At 45.1% G+C, this 24433-nt stretch overlaps 1 protein-coding gene across 1 annotated transcript in view; it reads left to right on the forward strand.

The window, feature by feature from the left end:
• The first annotated feature begins 2325 nt into the window (after positions 1-2325).
• DNAJC11 (DnaJ heat shock protein family (Hsp40) member C11) overlaps positions 2326-24433 on the forward strand; it is a 53329-nt gene continuing 31221 nt past the window's right edge. The window contains exons 1-9 of the mRNA XM_068107323.2: positions 2326-2400; positions 2723-2830; positions 5309-5438; positions 5555-5628; positions 6063-6164; positions 6302-6424; positions 19818-19940; positions 20030-20103; positions 20273-20462. Coding sequence (XP_067963424.2) covers positions 2756-2830; positions 5309-5438; positions 5555-5628; positions 6063-6164; positions 6302-6424; positions 19818-19940; positions 20030-20103; positions 20273-20462 — 891 coding nt within the window. The 5' untranslated portion in view covers positions 2326-2400; positions 2723-2755. The remainder of the gene's footprint in view (positions 2401-2722; positions 2831-5308; positions 5439-5554; positions 5629-6062; positions 6165-6301; positions 6425-19817; positions 19941-20029; positions 20104-20272; positions 20463-24433) is intronic.

The following is a 24433-nucleotide window of genomic DNA, read 5'->3' on the forward strand; positions in this document are numbered from 1 at the left end:
CAGACGGGCTTTCAAACGTAGCAAACGTAGCGTCCTCCCCGCTGCTCAATATCGATACCAACTCTCGTCGGAGCTGGGCGAGGAAGAAGAGGAAGAAGATCGTCGCTTCTCCAGGACCTCGTGTCTTTTCTTCTTCCGTTTCCGGTCTCCTTTTTCCCAGAAGGGCTCCTGACCCTTTAATCACAACCACCGTTACTCGACTACACATTGATAAGCAAAGACCTGAATAGTAATTCACATAAATCCACAGAAATCCGTAACAATAAGGATACAGGTTTCTGTTTTAAAAGTCCGTCTGTCTTTATGAATTGGATGAAGATGTTTAATGTGTGGCGGCAGGAACCATTTAAATTTTAGAAGGCGTGACGGACACGGAAGCAGCACTTAAACAACAACAACAACAACAACAACAACTCTTCCACGAAAGGTCCGATTTTCGCGTGTGTCACTGTAGTTTTCATCCTCATTGAGAATTGCGATTTACAGATATGTTTACCATGTGGTTGTGAAGTGCAACATGATGTCTTTGATTAAACCCATCAGTGAAGCGATTGGGAGCCAGTCGGTATGCAGGATTGTGTTATTGGAAACGTCAATGTTGCACAACTGGACTTTAAAGAAAGCCGATGTGGGGGGCCCTTATTTGTGGGGGGCCCTTATTTGTGGGGGGCGCCTAACGGCCGCTGGCTCCGCGGGCGCCTGATAGAGGCTCTGGCCCTTGACCTTTGATCCTCCTTCACCCCATCGGTCTTTCCTCAATCCTGCACTGGAAGGACCACCCCCTGAAGAATACGCCATAGCAACGAAGGTCTGAGGTAACGAGGGATAAATAAACAAGGTTTCAAGTCTCCAAATCCAACTAAAGAAAAGTAAGGTGTGATTGGAACTACCGACTGCGGAGGTACCTGTGGGGGCGTGGCTTGGGTGTCAGTTGTTTAAAAACCATGATGACGTCATGTCCGGTGATAACTCAGCATTGTCTGTGTAATAAAGATCTTGATTGAACATGTGTGTCCTGGCCAGCTGGCCTTACTACCATATTGGTGTAAAGTGTAAACTAAGTCGAGTATTGGAAGACTACCTTCAAAAGAGGATGTTGTGGTGCTGGGCACACACGTTAAACAAAGGTAGGCCACAACGCTTTGGGTTAACTCGAGCTCTTTATTGCTTGCTCACTCGTCAGCACTGCCGTGCTCTGGACAGGACTGCGAGCCCGCGTGTATATCCGGAGGCCACGCCTCACCTGGGGCGTGGCCGACACCCACTGGTGCTCGGAATTATGTCACTGCGCCAGCGAGTCATCGTGTCCGCCACAATGTAATGTGTTTTGATACATGAAAATATTGTTATGTCAGGAGAAACCATTAGAACTAGCGGTAACCCGTGAAAATCACGGGCATAAATCGTGTTTATGTTCATACAAATTAACTTGCCCTTCCTCTTTCTTTCCGCTTCCTTTCAAAATAATTGTCAGTTGGCACCAACATTCATTCTGGCAGATCTCCTGATTCCTGAATATCGCTTTGTATTCACCTGCAGTATTGTCTCTTATAGTGTGGTTACTCGTAAGTATCCCCTTTACATTTCTGATCGCATTTATATTTGTATTAAAAGGCGTAGCATGCCTCTCGAGTCGCTCGCTGCGCGTCCGGCACACATCGGGACGTCTTCTTCCTCTCCTCGGTATCAACATCAAGTGCAGCATCTCACAGTGCGTAAAACAAAATGGCGCGGGTTATTCAAAACTTTTCACTGATTTTCAGCTTTTATTCCACACTTATAGACATTTGGAGACATAGGTGTGCTTATATGGAAGGGTTAGTCATAACTACATAGTATCACACATATCTTAGGGCGACAGGAGCAATAGCTGGAGAGAAGTTCCGATTACAAACTTCAGAAATAAGCGTTTTAATGATATAATGAACACACCGAAAATGCCAGGCTGTACCAAGAGGCTTCAGCAGTCAAACAATCACTCCATTCGAAACCGTTGATAAGGAACGGCACAATGGGCAAGCGAGAGCAAGCTGCTTATTAATTGAACACACTCCCGGATTACAGGATTCGAACCCATTTAAATTTTAATGTTAAAAAGCCTGAATAAATGTGATTAAAACAAATGTGGAAGAAGGAGAACAACAGTGGAGCTTCGCGATTCAGCCTTCAACACACCCTAAAAGCTATTACAGCTGCACTTACCGCAAACAAGCTCAACAGGTGATGCTGAACAAATCCTGCAAGAGAAAAAGCGAATAAATACAAAAAAAATACATAAACAAAATACTCGGTAAAGGAAAAATGATGTTTTTATCTTCCATCTTTGTTGGTTTACCGACCAATGAAGCAACCTTGTTGTGGCGGAATGGGCATTTGGGAGCCTGTTCAGTTGTGAGTCCGGTACGAGTGAGATTGAATTGGGTGTAACTTAACTCTTAAGTAGTGAGTGAGAGTGAATGGTGCTGCGAGAGCAGGTCCTTCCGTTACCAAACAAGCCGAGCGACTTTGGTGTGCAATTCCAAGGACACCTGTTCTTATTCCACTCAGTAACACGCACGGCGACGTTTTCTTCTATTTTTAAACGAACGTACGCTTTCAGCTCAGTGTTGTCAAATTAACTAATCCCAATAAGGAATGCGTTGCAATATATCTTTACGGTAGGTGGCCTATTTAGATCCTGACAAACGACTTACTTTTACGACACTTCGCATGTTCCCGGCAGTTTTGCGTTTTACGGCCGTTCTTTCGACCCACAATGGCGGCGCCCATCGAAGAGCAAGACGAGGTGGAGGATGGAGACTTCTACTCGCTGCTGAACGTCCGCAGGGAGGTGCGGACACTTTACCAGAGATAAGACACACTCAAACAGATTGTTCGGACATTCTCGGTTCCAAATGAGAGGCCGTGAGGTTCTTATTTCCAGGCAATGCTCGAACCATGAGACTCATTCCGTGACCTGAACCATTATTACCTGTATCTGTACCACCTGGCGCACGTATTTGCCTGGTTTTGTATGTAATTTATCGACGAGGGCGGTTGGGATCATCCATTATTTCAGAAAGACAAAGATATCCAGAAGAACTAGATGATAATCTGTACAAGTACGAGGTACTTACTGCAACAATGATTGGATCTCGGGCGTCCGTTTGATCTGTGACCTTCACACTTCTTCAGGCCTAAGGTCGAGTCCTAGCAGGTGGTGTACCTTGTATGTCCTTGTCCATCTCATGGTTACCTGCCAGTGAAGGAACCATTAAATTAAAACAACTCGTCATGGAGAGTCTGCTCAATCCAGGTTTACGTTTTTATTTCTTGTACACTATCGAGGCTCATGGAAGAGTGAGATGATGGAGGTTAAAGAGTCATCAGTGGGGCAACAGTTAGACACAAGGAAGGGGATAAACGAATAGGAAAAGATTGTGGGTATGGGTGGGGTAGAGGCATTGTTGTCTCGAAGCAGACGAGTTAACCTCTCCCAGACATTTTTGTTCTGTGAAGACAACTTTTTACATTTGTCTTGTTTCAATCTAAGGGGCCCCCTACACTTGGTACAAACCATGGATTTACACTTGGTACAAACCATGGATTTACACTTGGTACAAACCATGGCTTTACACTTGGTACAAAACCATGGCTTTACACTTGGTACAAAACCATGGCTTTACACTTGGTACAAAACCATGGCTTTACACTTGGTACAAAACCATGGATTTGCACTTGGTACAAAACCATGGATTTACACTTGGAACAAAACCATGGCTTTACACTTGGAACAAAACCATGGCTTTACACTTGGTACAAAACCATGGATTTACACTTGGAACAAAACCATGGATTTACACTTGGAACATAACCATGGCTTTACACTTGGAACAAAACCATGGATTTACACTTGGTACAAAACCATGGATTTACACTTGGTACAAAACCATGGATTTACACTTGGTACAAAACCATGGATTTACACTTGGTACAAAACCATGGATTTACACTTGGAACAAAACCATGGCTTTACACTTGGTACAAAACCATGGATTTGCACTTGGTACAAAACCATGGATTTACACTTGCTACAAAACCATGGATTTACACCTCATACAAACCATGGATTTACACTTGGTACAAAACCATGGCTTTACACTTGGTACAAAACCATGGCTTTACACTTGGTACAAAACCATGGCTTTACACTTGGTACAAAACCATGGCTTTACACTTGGTACAAAACCATGGATTTGCACTTGGTACAAAACCATGGATTTACACTTGGAACAAAACCATGGCTTTACACTTGGAACAAAACCATGGCTTTACACTTGGTACAAAACCATGGATTTACACTTGGAACAAAACCATGGATTTACACTTGGAACAAAACCATGGCTTTACACTTGGAACAAAACCATGGATTTACACTTGGTACAAAACCATGGATTTACACTTGGTACAAAACCATGGATTTACACTTGGTACAAAACCATGGATTTACACTTGGAACAAAACCATGGCTTTACACTTGGTACAAAACCATGGATTTGCACTTGGTACAAAACCATGGATTTACACTTGCTACAAAACCATGGATTTACACCTCATACAAACCATGGATTTACACTTGGTAACCTCATGGTGGTGATTTTCCTTTTGTTATTTGCTTGTGTAATGTGATTTGTTATCCACCGTGGTGTTGTACTCACCTGTGCCACTCGAAGGTTGTCACAATCCACTTGTTTAACTCGTAATACCATGGCATGACGGGTATGGAGTATTATTACTATTAACCAATGGGGAGTCGACCCTGTGCAGTCCATCTGGGATTGTAATAAACCCATACACTGAACACAGCACGTGTGCAATAACGCACGTACCCATTTGTTATTGAGATGGTTAGGGGTGCATTGTCACCTGTAGGTGAGAAGGTATACATATAAACCTGATTAACCACAAACCACGGACTGTAACGCCCTGCCCTTCCGGCACACATTGATTGTATATCATTGTGCTGTGCTGGATAATAATCAAAACTCCAAACTAGAGTGTGTGCATGCAAACTCGTCATGATACCATGGCTCGATTACCTGCCATCTAAATGTACTGTCATTGACACACACCTTGACTTTTATTATATTTGTATTAGGTTCTTTGGTTTTATTCACAGAAGTGTTTCCTTTCTTTACGTTGTGCTCTTTAATTAATTGCTTCCAAAAGCAGTGAACATGGATGCCACCTGACTGTCACACATCTTATTAAATAATCCAATGCCATTGCCGTCAAAGCCGCTTCACCCTTTGCCTCATATTCTCCGCAGGCCACGCAGGAGGAGCTAAAAGCTGCTTACCGGCGCCTGTGCATGGTCTACCACCCAGACAAACATGCTTCTGCGGTGGACAAGCGGCACGCCGATGCCATGTTCACGCGTCTGCACCGTGCTTACGAGGGTATGACTATCGTGACACGCCGATACACTTGAGCATTTGCTTCCAGCATCCCAATATGAAGCAACTGAAACGTTTTTGATTCGTGCCCGTTTTGATTTCTTTACCCCCTACCCTAGTACTGAGTGATCCTCAGACGAGAGCAATTTATGATATTTACGGTAAACGCGGTCTGGACATGGAGGGTTGGGAGGTACAGTACACCGCAAACTTTCCAATGCTTCTCCCATCCATCTCTCATGTGCATTTTATCCTCCATCTTTTACATTTCACGAAACTAAACTCTTATTTCAACTGAGAATCACTACATGTGATCAGTATTCAATGTTTCACCTTACATTATTGTATGGAATATTAAAAGTCCCATTAAGTATTATATCAAACCCAGTACGTTTTACAGTTCACTCCTATGGAGGCACCCACAGCTAGCTTGTGGTGGTGAAATCTATGTGGTGGCTTGTGGTGACCCTAACGTGCATTGAATCCACAATAATATGTGTGTGTGTGTGTGTGTGTGTGTGTGTGTGTGTGTGTGTGTGTGTGTGTGTGTGTGTGTGTGTGTGTGTGTGTGTGTGTGTGTGTGTGTGTGTGTGTGTGTGTGTGCACGCGTGTGCGCGTGCACATAAGGTGGCGAAGCGTACCCGTACACAAGCTGAGGTGCAGGATGAATTTGAACAGCTGAAGAAAGAACGAGAAGAACGTCGATTACAGCAGCGGACAAATCCGAAAGTACATGCAGTGTTGATCAACCTCCCATGTTGAACTAATGAATGAACTCGACTTGTATTGCAAAGCATAATGTTTGTTGTTCTTGATGAATAAATAATAAAATAAAGCGTTGTAAAATAGTCATTTTGTCGTTTCAGGGTACAGTGTTGCTTGGGCTCGACCTCACAGATTTGTTTGACTCGTATGATGATGAAGATGGTGAATATACCCGAACCACACAGATGGAAGTCAACCGCATGGCGATTGCACAGAGTATAGAGGTAACGGTGTGGCGAATACTCGGAGTAAAGTTTAAGCGCAGGGTGATTACCTATAGTATAGTACAAGCGCATGGTGATTACCCACAGTACAGGCAGTCCCCGGGTTACGAACGCCCGACTTGCGAATGCCCGGACTTACGTACCGACCTCCGTAAAGCCTATTATTTTAAAAATCGAATTGCATTACAATGGTTCGTACAAACGAACGGGCGGACTACTTTGCGCGACGCTCAAAACACTGTGCATTTTCAGCGGTTCGTCGGCCCGAGGGAGAACAACGCCATGCCATCGTCACCATTTTAAGTCGGATCGCGTAAACACTGTTGTGTGCGTTGTGTTTTGACTTAAAATGTTCGTGTGTTTACCCTCGTAATCATGGCTCCAAAGCGTATATCTGATGCAAGTGATGGTGATGCATCGAAGAAAAGGAAAACGATCACGATTGAAACGAAAGTGAAAATAATAAAGCGATCGGAGAGATGTGAAACGCCAACAGACATTGGAAAAGCATTAGGCTACATTCGGTCAACGATCGGGACAATTATAAAGGACAAGGGGAGAGTAATGGAGCATGTAAAAGGCTCTGTCCCGATGAAAGCGACAATTATCACTAAGCAACGCAGTGGTTTAATTATCGAAATGGAAAGGCTATTGGTAATTTGGTTAGAGGATCAAAATCAGCATAATATTCCTATTAGCCTTGGCTTAGTGCAAGAAAAGGCTCGAAGCCTTTTCAGTGATTTAAAAACTGCACGTGCAGCAAGTGAAGGTGCTTGTGATGAAGAATTTGTTGCGAGTAGGGGTTGGTTCAACCGTTTCAAAGGGAGGGTAAATTTACACTATATTAAAGTGCAGCGAGTGCCGATGTAAGTGCTGCGAGTTTCCTGAAATGTTGAAAAAAATTATTGAGGGGGGAGGTTATGTGCCTGAGCAAATATTTAATGTAGATGAGACTGGCTTATTTTGGGAAAAAAATGCCTGAAAAGACATACATTTCAAAAGAGGAAAAAACTGCTCCAGGGCATAAGGCATCCAAGGATAGGCTAACGTTATTGCTTGGTGGTAATGCATCCGGGGATTGCAAGCTTAAGCCTATGCTTGTGTATCGCTCCCTAAAGTCGAGGGCACTTAGCCGAATCATCAAGGCATCTCTTTCGGTTATTTGGAAGGCAAACACAAAGGCTTGGGTAACAACAGCTCTCTTCGAAGTTTGGTTCCTGAACTATTTTGTTCCTGCTGCTGAATGTTATTGCTTGGCCAAGAAGATTCCTTTCAAAATTCTCCCTGTGCTTGACAATGCCCCCGGACATCCAAGCACTTTAGATGACCTTCACCTCAATGTAAAGGTCGTCTTTTTACCACCCAACACCACATCACTACTTCTGCCAATGGATCAGGGGGTCATAGCCTCCTTTAAGGCTCACTATTTGTGCCAGACCTTCTCACAAGCAGTCAGGGCTACCCAAGATGATGCAATGACCTTAAAGGAGTTCTGGAGGAATTACAACATCTACGATGGCATCAAAAACATTGCAGATTCTTGGGAGGAAGTGAAGAAAACCAACATGAAGAGTGTGGAACAAATTGTGCCTCCAATTCGCACATGGTTTTAAGGGGTTTACAGCTGAGGACATCGCCGAAGCCAGGCTAGCTGTGGTTGATATTGGTAATAATCAACTGCAGTTAGACATCAATGAAGATGATGTCTTAGACTTGCTTGAATCCCATGCCGAAGAACTGACCAATGAGGACCTTATGGAGCTGGAGCAGCAGATGATAGCATTTGAGGAAGAAGGCCGGGACCTAGAAACCCCAGAACCCAAGAAGTTTTTGACGAAGGAGTTAGCTGAAGCATTTCGTCTCATTGAAGCAGGGATGGCAAAGTTAGAGGAGCAAGATCCTAATGCAGAGAGGTTCACCAAAGTTTACCGAATAGTTACCGACGGCCTAGGCTGCTAAAAGGGCATTTATAATGAGAAAAAGAAGAGCTCTGTTCAAGCCTCCCTTGATGTTTACTTTAAGAAATTGATTCCAGAAGTAAACCCCCACTCTCCAGCAGCAGAATCAGACCCTGGCTCTTCAGCACCAGGTCCATCCTCTCCAACACCAGGCCCATAATCTCGGAGAGATATATCAAGGTATGATCGTTTCACGGTATGCAAGACATCAATTGGAATGAGAGTAAGTGTTAACCTTTAATCATTATCTTTTCTTTTCTATCTAAACAGTTTAAGAAATTTTCTTTAATGTTTTTTATACCTATAGATGTTTTAGGTAAAATATATACAGTGGAACCTTGACTTACGAGTTTAATTCCTTCTGTGACCGAGCTCATAACTCAATTTGCTCGTTTCTCAAATTAAATTTCCCCATTAAAATGCATTGAAATGCTATTAATCCGTTCCAGCCCGCCAAAAACCACACCAATTTTTTTTTAAATATACAGTATATATAAAAATATCTCGCGCTTTATATTTCACCTGTATGCAGCATACAAGTTGGCAGGATGGCCTGGACTGGAGGTACGCACACTTGACTCTAAACTGTCCAGCCTGGGTTTGAATCCCGACCCAGCTATAACCTGTCATGGGTGAATCACAGGCAGGGTGATTCATCAATGTGTGTACCGCTAAACTGGGCGCCCCGTTTGCGTCCCATTAGTTGTTGGATGTTAAGGATCTCACCGTGTTTTCCACAAAGAGAAGGCGAGCTATCGCCGGCACTCTGAACAAGTTGTGGCCTGGCATGCTCTTCTCCTCTGCCGTTATATACGTCCTCCTCGGCATCTTTTTCCAGAAGAGCCCTGTCTCGTCACAGTTGAAGATTTGCTGGGGGATGTATCGTTCGGCTTCTATCAGTTCGGCAAAAGTTATAATAAAATCTTCAGCTGCCTTCACATCCGCCTCACCAAGTCGACAACACGCACACCTCGCTCATGTTTTTCGACGATTGCGTGTTTTATATCCAAGCACATCATCCTCTTCTTCTTTTCAGTACCGTGTTTTCCACAAAGAGAAGGTGAGCTATCGCCGGCACTCTGAACAAGTTGTGGCCTGGCATGCTCTTCTCCTCTGCCGTTATATACCTACTCCTCGGCATCTTTTTCCAGAAGAGCCCTGTCTCGTCACAGTTGAAGATTTGCTGGGGGATGTATCGTTCGGCTTCTATCAGTTCGGCAAAAGTTATAATAAAATCTTCAGCTGCCTTCACATCCGCCTCACCAAGTCGACAACACGCACACCTCGCTCATGTTTTTCGACGATTGCGTGTTTTATATCCAAGCACATCATCCTCTTCTTCTTCTCAGTTATAATAAAATCTTCAGCTGCCTTCACATCCGCCTCACCAAGTCGACAACACGCACACCTCGCTCATGTTTTTCGACGATTGCGTGTTTTATATCCAAGCACATCATCCTCTCTTCCCTTGGCACTCAATTTCTTAGGACCCATGGTTAAAACTAAGAAATTTTCCAAAATAACCAAAATGCGAAAACAAAGCAGCAGCGATATACGGCAGAGATACTTGCACGGCAAGATAACCACGTGACCGGAACCCACCTGGTGGCGGGTAGCGTAAGCTCGTAACTCAGATCTCGGCTCGCATCTCAAAGCAATAAACCGCCCGAGCGACGGCTCGTATCTCGGAAAACTCGTAAGTTGGTGCACTCGTAAGTCAAGGTTCCACTGTACTATATACTAAGACAAACATCTATCTATAATTCCAGTAATCTCTGTGTGTATGTGTGTGTGTATGTGTGTGTGTCTGTGTGTCTGTGTGTCGTTTGTCTGTGACCGCTGTTTCTCGACAACCACGGGTCCGATATACTTGAAACTTGCCAGGTATATTGCTGGGGACCCGAGGATGTGCCTTTTCAAGGTTTCATATTAATCGGAGAAGTAGTTACCGAGCTATGGCGATTTATTTACCAAACTCCGCAAGCCGTTCGCTTTGGCTTTGCGAATGGACCAAACCATTTCATGTAAATAGAGGGGGGGGATTGTCACCGTACTCGCAAGCCGTTCGCTTTGGCTTTGCGAATGGACCAAACCATTTCATGTAAATAGAGGGGGGGGGGGGGGATTGTCACCGTACTCGCAAGCCGTTCGCTTTGGCTTTGCGAATGGACCAAACCATTTCATGTAAATAGAGGGGGGGGGGGGATTGTCACCGTACTCGCAAGCCGTTCGCTTTGGCTTTGCGAATGGACCAAACCATTTCATGTAAATAGAGGGGGGGGATATAATTTTAGATATATATATAATAATAATAATAATAATAATTCATTTATTTTGTATAGCGCTTTTCCAGAAGCCCAAAGGCGCTTTGACAGAGTGGAAAACATAATGCATAACAATACATGAAAACAACAATTGCAAAAAGACAAGAATCAAGAAAACAAACAGCAGCGATATACGGCATATATATAAGACAAGAATCAAAAAGACAAGACAAGAATCAATAGGGAAATATTTAAAGCAAAAGGAGGGAGAAGGAGAAGAGATAGTCAGGGGTTAAATGCTGTGGGTTGAATGTTGAATGCAGCGTTGAACAGGTGGGTCTTTAGTGATGTTTTGAATGTGGTGAGTGAGGAGGAGTCTCTGATGGTGTGAGGTAGTGAGTTCCAGAGGGTGGGAGCAGCGATGGAGAAGGCCCTGTCCCCCCAGGATCTGAATTTGGTCCGGATGGAGGGGGTCAGGAGGTTGGTACCAGCAGAGCGGAGGTTGCGGGTGGGAGTGTGTCTGGAGAGGAGGTCAGCCAGGTAGGATGGGGCCAGGTTATGGAGAGCTTTGTATGTCAAGAGGAGGATTTTGTACTGGATTCTCTGGGGGATGGGGAGCCAGTGAAGCTTGTAAAGGACGGGGGTGATGTGGTCACGGGTCCGGGAATGAGTGAGTAGACGGGCAGCGGAGTTCTGAATGTATTGGAGTTTATTGGTGATTTTTGAGGGTGAACCATAGAGGAGGCTATTGCAGTAGTCCAGACGGGAGGTGATGAAGGCGTGGATGAGGGTTTCTGCAGCCGTGGAGGAGAGGGACGAGCGGAGACGGGCAATGTTTTTCAGGTGAAAGAAGGCTGACTTTGTGATCTGTTTAGTGTATTTGTCGAAGGAAAGGGTTTGGTCAAAGATGACGCCAAGATTCCGGATGTGAGGGGAGGTGGATACTGGGATACCGTCGATGGTTCTTTGGACATCCGCCTTTGGACATCCGCCATTGGACATCCGCCATCCGGACATATATAGTACGGGCATGCCCTAGTTTGACTAATTGACGCTAGATGTGAACCGTACATAACTGTTCCGACTTGCATACAAATTCGACTTACAGACAGACTTAAAAACGGACCTCGTTCGTAACCCGGGGACTGCCTGTATTGTGTAAGAGCATGGTGATGTGGAAGATTACATTAATTTGTCCTCCATTTATCGTGGTTTAATCTGAAGCATTCATTACTCTCAGAAGAGGGAGAAAGCATGGTATGACTTTTAATTACAGCAGACAACACGGATACTCAGAAACAATGAACAAATACAGGACTATGAATCACCATCATATATTTCTCCCTGAAAAAACCATTTATATAGTGTTCAGCTGTTTATTTTAGAGAAGGTGGTTGTGTGAGTTTGACGTAGCCGAGGCAGGAGGCTGAGGGGAGGAGGAGGGTGGAGAAGGAGGCAAAGGGGGCCTTGAGGAGATATCAACATTGACATCACAAAGCTAGGTCCCAGTGATCCAGCCATTAAGGAGATCGGTGGTTACTGAGACAACAACATTCCTCAATGGCCGAATTTCCCAGATATTAGCTGTAAACGTGCAGCTCTCCCTCCGTAAGCCTTTCTCAAGCTGCCTGACATCAAAGAAAGACAGCCTTGAGATGCCCGACTCATTGTCACCTGGCATGAGAGCATGGTAAACTTGTTCTCACCCCATCTGACGACAGTGTGTAGAATTAAAATCCATTTCACATGATATGTTATTTTTCAATAGTTGACCTATCCCCAACATATTTAAAAGGTTTCCTTTAAGGGGAAACACTTTTAGTTGTTATTTATGACCCCCTCCCACCCCACCCTCCCAGACTTCCTGCAGCATGCTGGCTTTTACTACACTGGCTTCAAATAACTTTTAAGCAAGGTTTTATCTACAACCGAGCTGGACACAAGTTTTGATCAATAGATAAAATTGAATTCACCCACAAAAATATACCTAGAGTGTCATGTAAGCCAGAGTGTCATGTAAGTGCATGGTGAATACCCAGAATATAGTGTAAGCGCATGGTGATTACCCATAGTACAGTGTAAGCGCATGGTGATTACCCATAGTACAGTGTAAGCGCATGGTGATTACCCAGAGTGTAGCATAAGTACATGACGATTACTTGGAGTATAGTGTAAGCACATGGCGATTACCCAGACTAGAGTAAAGTGCAACCGCATGGTAATTACCCAGAGTGTAATGTAACTGCATGGTGATTTTCCAGCATATAGTGTAACCGCATGGTGATTACGCAGAGTGTCTTTTAACCGCATGATGATTATCCAGAGTATAGTGTAATCGCATGGTGATTACCCAGAATATAGTGTAACCGCATGGTGATTACCCAGAATATAGTGTAATCACATGGTGATTACCCAGAATATAGTGTAACCGCATGGTGATTATCCAGAATATAGTGTAACCGCATGGTGATTATCCAGAGTATAGGGTAATCGCATGGTGATTACCCAGAATATAGTGTAACCGCATGGTGATTATCCAGAATATAGTGTAATCGCCTGGTGATTACCCAGAGTATAGTGTAATCGCATGGTGATTACCCAGAATATAGTGCAACCGCATGGTGATTACCCAGAATATAGTGCAACCGCATGGTGATTATCCAGAATATAGTGTAATCGCATGGTGATTACCCAGAATATAGTGTAACCGCATGGTGATTATCCAGAATATAGTGTAACCGCATGGTGATTATCCAGAGTAGAGTGTAATCGCCTGGTGATTATCCAGGGTATGGTGCAACCATATGGTGAGTATCCAGGGTATAGTGTAATCGCCTGGTAATTACCCAGAGTATAGTGCAACCGCATGGTGATTACCCAGAGTATAGTGCAACCGCATAGTGATTACCCAGAGTATAGTGTCACCGCGTGGTGATTACCCAGAGTACAGTGCAACTGCATGGTGATTACCCAGAGTATAGTGCAACCGCATGGTGATTACCCAGAGTATAGTGCAACTGCATGGTGATTACCCAGAGTATAGTGTAATCGCATGGTGATTACCCAGAGTATAGTTTAACCGCATGGTGATTACCCAGAGTATAATGTAACCGCATATTGATTACCCAGAGTATGCTGTAACCGCATGGTGATTACCCAGAGTATAGTGTAACCGCATGGTGATTACCCAGAGTATAGTGTAACCGCATGGTGATTACCCAGAGTATAGTGTAACCGCATGGTGATTATCCAGAGTAAAGTGTAACGGCATGGTGATCACCCAGAGTATAGTGTAACCGCATGGTGATTACCCAGAGTATAGTGTAATCGCATGGTGATTACCCAGAGTATAGTGTAATCGCATGGTGATTACCCAGAGTATAGTGTAATCGCCTGGTGATTATCCAGGGTATGGTGCAACCATATGGTGAGTATCCAGGGTATAGTGTAATCGCCTGGTAATTACCCAGAGTATAGTGCAACCGCATGGTGATTACCCAGAGTATAGTGTCTCCGCGTGGTGATTACCCAGAGTACAGTGCAACCGCATGGTGATTACCCAGAGTATAGTGCAACCGCGTAATTACCCAGAGTATAGTGCAACCGCATGGTGATTACCCAGAGTATCGTGCAACCGCATGGTGATTACCCAGAGTATAGTGTAATCGCATGGTGATTACTGTTACATATTTATGTGAATGTATGTGAATTACTATTCAGGGCTTTGCTTATCAATGTGTAGTCGATTAAAGGTTGTTGTGATTAAAGGGTCAGGAGCCCTTCTGAGAAAAAGGAGACCGGAAACGGAAGAAGAAAAGACACGAGGTCCTGGAGACGGGACGATTCTTCTTCTTCCTCGCCGAGCTCGGACGCGAGCGGTATCGATTGAGCAACGTAACAGAATCGGCGTTTAAAAGCCCGTCTGGCGAGAGGAGTTACCGGGACGTGTAACTACCCTTTGACACGTCAGGTCACCGTGGGTTCGTGCACGGAACCAAGCAGCCGGCACGGTTCGCCTCACCGTCTACAAGGCCGCGTACGGGTCGCACCTTGGGCCGTGCGCGCTGGGCAAGCCGCGTGTTGCTTTGCCTGCTTTGCTGTACCCGCTTTGCTTGGCTAGGAGGTGCGCGCTGCAGCCGTTGTTCCCGGTACGGGACGTGCCCGGTGAAAGCACGTCAGGAAGGGTCCGTTCAACCGCCCACATGCGGAGATCGAACTACAGGCGTACGGAGACATTGAGAGAGACATTGACCATGGAGGGAGTCGGGAGTGGGGCTCACGTGAGGAATGTATAAGATGGCCATCTTAGAGTTATTATCGATGAGTTTACATCTTTGTACTATTGATTGCTGATTGTGGATGGTTGTTGATTGCTCGGGGAATATATCATTGATTATTCCGGATCCTTGGTGTGGGGTTTCTTATTGATTGGAATTCATATTGATTGCGTTACGAAAGCGCAGAAATAATAGATCTTTCTGGCGGAGTTCCTCTCACGGTCCGGGGGTCACTGAGACCAGGTAGTCACCGGGAGGACCACGTAACAGAATTAGGGGCCCGTCCGGGATCTAAAATTGTGTAAAATAATAAAATAATATTTTTATTAATTAAAATTTATTAATTAAGTATTAATTGGTAAATTTTTGGGGAAATTGGGGTAAAGTCTTGGGTGAAGGTTAACAGGTGTTAACGATAGGCACCATGGCGTTTGTGGCACAGAACTTTGCGGTAACCCCGAGTGAGGCACAGTTCCGAGCGTTACTAAAGTCGGACCTCTTGAAATTGGCCAAACATTTTAACTTGGAGGTCCGAACTAATTTGAGGAAGGCAGAGTTGCAGACCACGGTGATACAATCTATGGTGGAATTAGGAACATGGGACGAGTTAGCCTGGCAGTGGCTACCCGAAGAACCAGAAGACGTTGAGCTCCGGAAACTGGAGTTGCAATTACGGAGCCAGGAACGGATCAAAGAAGAAGAAAGGAAAGCAGAAGAGAGGAGAGAAGAGAAACAAGCAGAGGAAAGGAGAGTGGAACGAGAACTCCAGGAAAGGTTAAAAGAAGAAGAAAGGAAAGCAGAAAAGGAAAGAGCAGAGGAAGAAAGGAAAGCAGAAAAGTAAAGAGCAGAGGAAGAAAGGAAAGCAGAAGAGAGGAGAGAAGAGAAACAAGCAGAGGAAAGGAGAGTGGAACGAGAACTCCAGGAAAGGTTAAAAGAAGAAGAAAGGAAAGCAGAAAAGGAAAGAGCAGAAGAAGAAAGGAAAGCAGAAGAGAGGAGAGAAGAGAAACAAGCAGAGGAAAGGAGAGTGGAACGAGAACTCCAGGAAAGGTTAGCAGAAGAAGAAAGGAAAGCAGAAGAGAGGAGAGAAGAGAAACAAGCAGAGGAAAGGAGAGTGGAACGAGAACTCCAGGAAAGGTTAGAAGGGAGAAAAGCAGAGGAGAGGAGAGCTGCCAGGGAACTCGAAGCAGAGGAGAGAAAAGCCGAAAGGGAGTTGAAGGAACGTGATCTGGCGCTTCAGCAAGAGATTAAATTCAAGGAGCTGGATTTAATGAGAGAACGGGGAGAGGTACCACCCTTGCTGACGGGGTCGACACCTAGCCAGAACACCTGGGATGTGGGCAGACATGTGAGGCTGGTTCCACCCTTCAGTGAAAAGGAAGTCGCAAAATTTTTTCCACACTTTGAGAAAGTGGCTCGACAGTTAAACTGGCCGGAGGAGGCCTGGACCATACTAGTGCAAAGTGTGCTGGCGGGAAAAAGCGACAGTTGTGTCATGTCAACCGACTGAAGAAATATCATGAGAGGGAACCGGTGGAAGACATAGTTCCTGTCTCACCTGTCGTACCGGTGAAAATGGACGGAGACGCCGGTGTGAAGTTTGATAACTTGGATGACCAGGCCTGCCCCAAATTGACGAACACCGAAGTGTTGAGTCATTTGGATGAGAAGTTAGGTCATTTAACGAGGGAACAGCAAGGACAACTGTCCAGCCTAATTTTCGAATTTAAACATTTGTTCACAGATGTACCTGGTCGTACGGACTTAGTATATCATGATATCGAGGTGGGGGAGGCCACTCCGGTGAAACAACACCCCTATCGGATGAACCCGGTGAAGATGGAGTATCTTCGGAAGGAGATGCAATATATGTTGGACAATGACATCATCGAACCAAGCAACAGTGAATGGAGCTCACCATGTGTGTTGGTTCCGAAACCCGATGGCAGCTTTCGGTGTTGTACAGATTTAAAACGGGTGAATGCAGTGACCAAGACCGACTCCTATCCCCTCCCGAGGATTGACGACTGTATTGATCGAATAGGCCCAGCTAAATTTGTTACCAAATTTGACTTGCTGAAAGGGTATTGGCAGATTCCTCTTACCGATAGAGCCAAAGAAATCTCAGCTTTGGTCACTCCGAATGGGTTATATCAGTACAAGGTCCTCCCCTTTGGATTGAAGAACGGGCCGGCTACATTTCAACGACTGATTAATAGGCTCATTGCAGACCTGGAGGGGGTGGAGGCATATCTGGATGATGTAATCATCCACACCATGACCATGGAAGACCACATTAAGCAAATCCATGCATTTTTTCAGACGATGTCCGAGGCAGGGCTGACCATCAACTTAGCCAAGAGTGAGTTTGTAAGAGCACAGGTCGTGTTCCTCGGCCATGTAGTAGGGCAGGGTCAGGTACAACCAGTGACCGCCAAGGTGGAAGCTATCGATCGCTTCCAAGTCCCAAAGGGGAAGAAAGAGCTGATGAGATTCTTAGGTATGGCGGGGTGGTACCGGCGGTTCTGTAAGAATTTTTCGGATGTGGTAGCCCCTTTAACGAGTTTGTTGAGAAAGGAGACCCCATTCGTTTGGGATGGAAAATGTCAGGCGACCTTTGCCCACGTCAAAGCGATACTAATGAGCTCTCCGGTCCTAACCGCTCCGGACTTTCAAGCACCTTTCAAGTTGGCCGTAGATGCAAGCGATGTGGGGGCTGGAGCAGTCTTGTTACAGGAAGATGAGGATGGGGTGGACCACCCCGTGTGCTACTACTCCAAAAAGTTCAATAAACATCAGGCAAATTATGCCACCGTGGAGAAAGAGACCCTGGCTCTCCTGCTAGGGCTTCAACATTATGAGGTGTATTTAAGAATCACGTCCTTTCCCATAAAGGTCTTTACGGATCACAACCCCTTAACCTTCATTCAAAGAATGAAAAATAAAAATCAGAGGTTGATGAGATGGAGTTTGGCTTTGCAGGGGTTCAACTTGGAAATTGAACATGTACGGGGCCGGGACAATGTCGTGGCGGACGCTTTGTCCAGAGTGAATTAATCTGGGGGGTTTTTGTGAAATTTTGTTGCTTTATTTTTAAGTGATAACTGTGCCCGGGGGGAACTGATAATGTGGGGGTGGGAGTTATCTGGTTTGTTTATCCAAGTTGGCCGGCAAAGAAAGTTTTCGCTGGGTTCAAACTTTCTTTCTTGAAGGGGGGGGGGAGTGTTACATATTTATGTGAATGTATGTGAATTACTATTCAGGGCTTTGCTTATCAATGTGTAGTCGATTAAAGGTTGTTGTGATTAAAGGGTCAGGAGCCCTTCTGAGAAAAAGGAGACCGGAAACGGAAGAAGAAAAGACACGAGGTCCTGGAGACGGGACGATTCTTCTTCTTCCTCGCCGAGCTCGGACGCGAGCGGTATCGATTGAGCAACGTAACAGAATCGGTGTTTAAAAGCCCGTCTGGCGAGAGGAGTTACCGGGACGTGTAACTACCCTTTGACACGTCAGGTCACCGTGGGTTCGTGCACGGAACCAAGCAGCCGGCACGGTTCGCCTCACCGTCTACAAGGCCGCGTACGGGTCGCACCTTGGGCCGCGCGCGCTGGGCAAGCCGCGTGTTGCTTTGCCTGCTTTGCTGTACCCGCTTTGCTTGGCCAGGAGGTGCGCGCTGCAGCCGTTGTTCCCGGTACGGGACGTGCCCGGTGAAAGCACGTCAGGAAGGGTCCGTTCAACCGCCCACGTGCGGAGATCGAACTACAGGCGTACGGAGACATTGAGAGAGACATTGACCATGGAGGGAGTCGGGAGTGGGGCTCACGTGAGGAATGTATAAGATGGCCATCTTAGAGTTATTATAGATGAGTTTACATCTTTGTACTATTGATTGCTGATTGTGGATGGTTGTTGATTGCTCGGGGAATATATCATTGATTATTCTGGATCCTTGGTGTGGGGTTTCTTATTGATTGGAATTCATATTGATTGCGTTACGAAAGCGCAGAAATAATAGATCTTTCTGGCGGAGTTCCTCTCACGGTCCGGGGGTCACCGAGACCAGGTAGTCACCGGGAGGACCACGTAACATTACCCAGAGTATAGTTTAACCGCATGGTGATTACCCAGAGTATAATGTAACCGCATAGTGATTACCCAGAGTATGCTGTAACCGCTCGCATGGTGATTACCCAGAGTATAGTGTAACCGCATGGTGATTACCCAGAGTATAGTGTAACCGCATGGTGATTATCCAGAGTAAAGTGTAACGGCATGGTGATCACCCAGAGTATAGTGTAACCGCATGGTGATTACCCAGAGTATAGTGTAATCGCATGGTGATTACCCAGAGTATAGTGTAATCGCATGGTGATTACCCAGAGTATAGTGTAACCACGTGGTGATTACCCAGAGTATAGTGTAACCGCATGGTGATTACCCAGAGTATAGTGTAACCGCATGGTGATTACCCAGAGTATAGTGTAATCGCATGGTGATTACCCAGAGTATAGTGTAATCGCATGGTGATTACCCAGAGTATAGTGTAACCGCATGGTGATTACCCAGAGTATAGTGTAACCGCATGGTGATTACCCAGAGTATAGTGTAACCGCATGGTGATTACCCAGAGTATAGTGTAACCGCGTGGTGATTACCCAGAGTATAGTGTAACCGCATGGTGATTACCCAGAGTATAGTGTAACCGCATGGTGATTACCGAGAGTATAGTGTAACCACATGGTGATTACCCAGAGTATAGTGTAACCACATGGTAATTACCCAGAGTATAGTGTAACCGCATGGTGATTACCCAGCATATAGTGTAACCGCATGGTGATTACCCAGAGTATAGTATACATACTCATCTGTCCACTTTCTCACCCATCTTTTCATCCAGGCACCTATAAGTTTGAGAGACGCGGTGTCCCTCGCAGGATCACTTTCTACACAGAACGGGACCGGTGGTGGTTCTCTGACTCTTGTTTTTCGCCGCCTTTATCCCTCATGGGGCTGGGCAGAGGTACATGGTGGATGTGAACAAATAAAAAAGGAGTTGTTTGTACACGTGCTCAGAATTGTGGTGTTTGAGTTACTTCCTTTGTCCTTCAGGCAGACGTGGAATTGGGTGATGTAATTGGTCCAACTGTGGGCTTAAAGGTTCATCAGAACGTGTCGGCACGCAGGTTTGGGACAGCATGACCCAATATGCCTCAAAGTAGTTTAAAAATAAATTACAATTCCACACCAATAATGCAACACCACAAACCCACCACCTTCAAGCACCCCTTCCGTAACCCGAATGCACTCTCGAAGATGTTTCTGTTTTACTCATCATTCCTTTCTTATCTCCAGCTCGGTGTCATGTCGGGGGGCGATTCTGTCCTCGGCAGGGGGAATGCGCCCCGGAATCACGTGCGTTATTACACGCCGTTTAGCACCACACACCACTGGCTCGCTCACATGGAGATGGGGCGTAATCTCTGCCATGAACACCTCAATAATACGAGACACGGAAAGCTCTCACCTGGCACTGACTTTACAGGTAAACGTGTGTGTGTGTGTCAGCTCCATTACGAGCCTTATACCATCGATGAACAGATAAAAAAGTACAATCAGAAGTAAAGGAAGTACAAAGAGATTGAGTTTGTGATTTTTTGGGGAGTGAAAAAGTAGTTTTTTTGAAGTGAGGAGGGGAAATGGGATAACATTGAGGATACTGTAAGGACAATAATTTGGGGGGAAAGAAGCGGAACAAGAGGCATCTGGTGTCTGAGCAGAGACAAATTTGCATGCTGGCTAGCTGAGGCCTGGGCTACTAAGCCTGAGCCACACAGACACAAATTTGACACAACGCAGCAAACCAAGGTACGGTTTAACATGACAAATTTGACGAAAACACAAACTGCAACGTAAGGACGAAAATTAATATCCCAGAAAGACACGACTGATCTGATCTGGAAAACGTTGCTTTGATTAATTGGAAGGGGGACCTGCCGATCCAACGCCTACACGCACAGACCAGGCACCGCTCATCATCAGAAGTCTAATGTGTTTTTTGTTTTCTTCTTGTGAAATCGAGACTCATGGAAGAGTGACGGAGGGAAAAAGGCAATGCGCCGGCAGTGAGGCACCAGGCAGGAGAATGAACAAAACAGAGGTAAAGGAGGTGCAGGAACAAACTGATCGAAACCCCCAAGAGCACATGGCCCGGACAAGTACGCTCAAACCCAGGAGAAAGCACACCAAGCCGCTCAATGAGACGCGGGGATGCATTACATAAACTAGAACGGCACTCGGAGAGAGCATGCCTTCGCCAGGCTGAGCAGTTTACGATTTGTGTCCCACTGACAGGCCAGATCTGGATCCAGAATTGAACCAAAATGGAATTGAACCAAATATTCCTTCAGGTCGCACAAGATCTGCCTGCAACCCTCTTCTGGTGAAACTGCCAAAATCAAGACTCTCTGCTCACCTTCACTCCTTCATTCCTCTTTTCTCCCGCCTCTGGAACAAACTCCCTCACTCTCTTCAATCCCACTCCTCCCTCCAGGTCTTTAAAACAGCTGTTCACCACCATCTCTTATCTTCCCCCATCCAAAACCTTGATCTTTTCTATCCCCGTTGATACACCCCAAATCTATCTTTTTAAATCTCCGACTTCATTCCTGAAATTCCTAGTAGTGTTCATTTGTTTTATACAGTGTACCCTCCCCTTCCCCCTCCCTCCCCCAGCCCTCTCCCTTCCACAGATCTCTGACGTCCCTGTTTCCCACTGTTGTTGTGCTTCCCTCTCTCTCCCCCTCTTGTCTCCCGCTCACTTTTTCACGTGTTCTATGTGTTAGCTCTTACACAAGCCTCGACTTGGTATGGGAAAAAAATAAAACCTGCTGAGAAGGCAGGAGTTCATCACAAATTACAACTGTAACCAGTGTTGAAGTTGTTTCACCGAAGGGACCATGATGAACAAGACACATTAAATACGACAACGGTACTCGGTAGAGCGCATACCTCCGAACACTGTATGTTTTGTATCCCACTGATAGGCAGGATCTGGATTCCGACCTGAACCAAAATCGAATCGGCTTGTTCCTGTCACATACCCAACGCATCCACCAAATTTTGTCGTAAGCCGTCCACAGCTTTTTGAAATATCCTGCTATATGTCGTTTTTGGCACCCACCTCTCAATGGCGAAGAATCACTTTATAAATCACATCTGTCCATAACCTTTTGAGATACCCCCTGCTCAGAGACAGACAAACACAGGGTGAAAACATAACCTCCGTCCACCTTCAGTGGTGGAGGTAACAAATGAACAACAACAATGAACAATAACTCCCAAAAACGTAAACCAGAAGAAGAATCCTCGTTTCGAGAAGACATCCTTTCGAGACAGAGAAAATGGCGTCTTGTCACGAAGGGACCCGGAACCGCGGAATGTTTTTATAAAGAAACGATTCAAACAGTTTGGATTAATGTCGAATTATCTTAAGGTTCTAATTTAAACTTGAATGATGATTTTATATTTCCCACAATTTTATTCAGTAATTTCCGAGTTTTTATTTTTAGGTTTGTCCATATTTTCTTTTTGTAAAGAGTTCCTTGTCGACGATGTGTCATATATGATGTAGTTGACATTGTATGTTTCTCATTTTCTTGGCAATGGTGATGGCGAGCAGTAAGAAGAGAGGTTTTCATGGTACACCCATCATTTTTAAGCAAACCAATTATAATGCAGTTTTACCCTTCATTTATTAGACGTTTGAGTCTTGAAGAGAAATTTACAATATTGCTTTGAATGCAAATGCTGTTAACATTTGAAAGTGGATGTCCACCAGGAAGTGCTCGTCTTGTTAGTCGTGAAACATAACGAGCGGTTTGTGAAAGGAAACTCTGACTCGGTCATGCTAAGCTAAGCACTGAGCATATGCATGGTGTTTTGGACGAATGTCCAAGCTCTGCAGTCTCGAAACTGCAAGGCCCATGCTTTACTTCCTTTTTCACGGAGGGAGCGGTTGCAATCTGGATCGGTAACTGGAATTTCAACATCATTATCCCCACGCTTTAAAAAAACGGTGGTATATTATAATTGGCTCCGTCCATGTGTCATGTGTCCGTCCATTAGTATGGAATTTGGGGTCAAAGCGGGGGGGGGGGGGGGGGGGATGTAACTCACAATTTTATATTGGGTCATTTCTGGTGTTTTTTTGACATATTTACCTCCACCACCGAAAGTGGGCAGATGCTATGTTTTCGCCCTGTCTCTTTGTCCGTCTGTTTGTTTGTCTGTGAGCAGGATACCTCAAAAAGTTGTGGACAGATTCGGACGGAATTTGGTGGAAAGGATGGGTATGTAACAAGGATGAAATGTTTAGATTTTGGTGAAGATCCGAATCCAGATCCGAGAATTTAGTGATTCTTCGCCACTGATTGATAGGGCAAAAAATAATATATAGCACGATATGTCAAAAGGTTGTGGACAGGTTGAGTATGTGACGAGGAAGAGTTGATTCAATCTTGGTGAATATCTGAATCCGGATGGGCATACAATCTATCTATAATTCCAGTAATCTCTGTGTGTGTGTATGCGACCGCTGTTTCTCGACAACTACCGGTCCGATATACTTGAAACTTGCCAGGTATATTGCTGGGGACCCGAGGATGTGCCTTTTCAAGGTTTCATATTAATCGGACAATTACTTACCGAGCTATGTCCAAAAAACGATTCAACCAATCAGAGAGCAGCGAGCTATCGCGTGTGCCGAACGTGGCGAACACACTCTGCCTCGGACGGCACATTTGAGAGCGTATTCATTTATTTCACGTTGGCAAACTATGTTGCCGCTATGTTGGCGTTAAACTATGTTTTAAAACTAATTAAAACCATTTCATGTAAATAGAGGGGGGGGGGGGATTGTCACTGTACTCGCAAGCCGTTCGCCGTTCGCTTTGGCGTTGCGAATGGACCAAAACATTTCATGAACCAAACCATTTCATGTAAAGCGTTCGCCGTTCGCTTTGGCGTTGCGAATGGACCAAAACATTTCATGGACCAAACCATTTCATGTAAATAGAGGGGGGGGGATTGTCACCGTACTCGCACCCACGTACCCACGTACGGGCATTGCACCCACGTACGGGCATGCCCTAGTTTTTTTTAATTTCACCTTTGAGAGATGAGGCCGAAAACGATATATAGCACGATATTTCAAAATGTTGTGGGCAAGTTATGACAAAAGTAGGTGGATGAGTTGGTTTGGTGACGAGACCAAGCCAATTCGATTTTAGTTAAGGTCTGGATCCAGATTCGGCCTATCAGTGGGATACAAAACGTGAACTGTTCAGCCTGGTGGAGGTATGCGCTCTACCTAGTGCCCTTTTAGTTCAACTTTGTTTCAGGTGGGAAGCGTGGGGATTTGCCATGGCACGCCATCGACTTCACTGCAGTTTAAAACTTGAATTCATCTTTTAGTCGGTTTGAACCACTTTTTTGATGTGTGGTAAAATTATTGTT

This window comes from Myxine glutinosa, chromosome 2 (assembly GCF_964187855.1).
Source record: "Myxine glutinosa chromosome 2, kmMyxGlut1.1, whole genome shotgun sequence".
NCBI lineage: Eukaryota > Metazoa > Chordata > Myxini > Myxiniformes > Myxinidae > Myxine > Myxine glutinosa.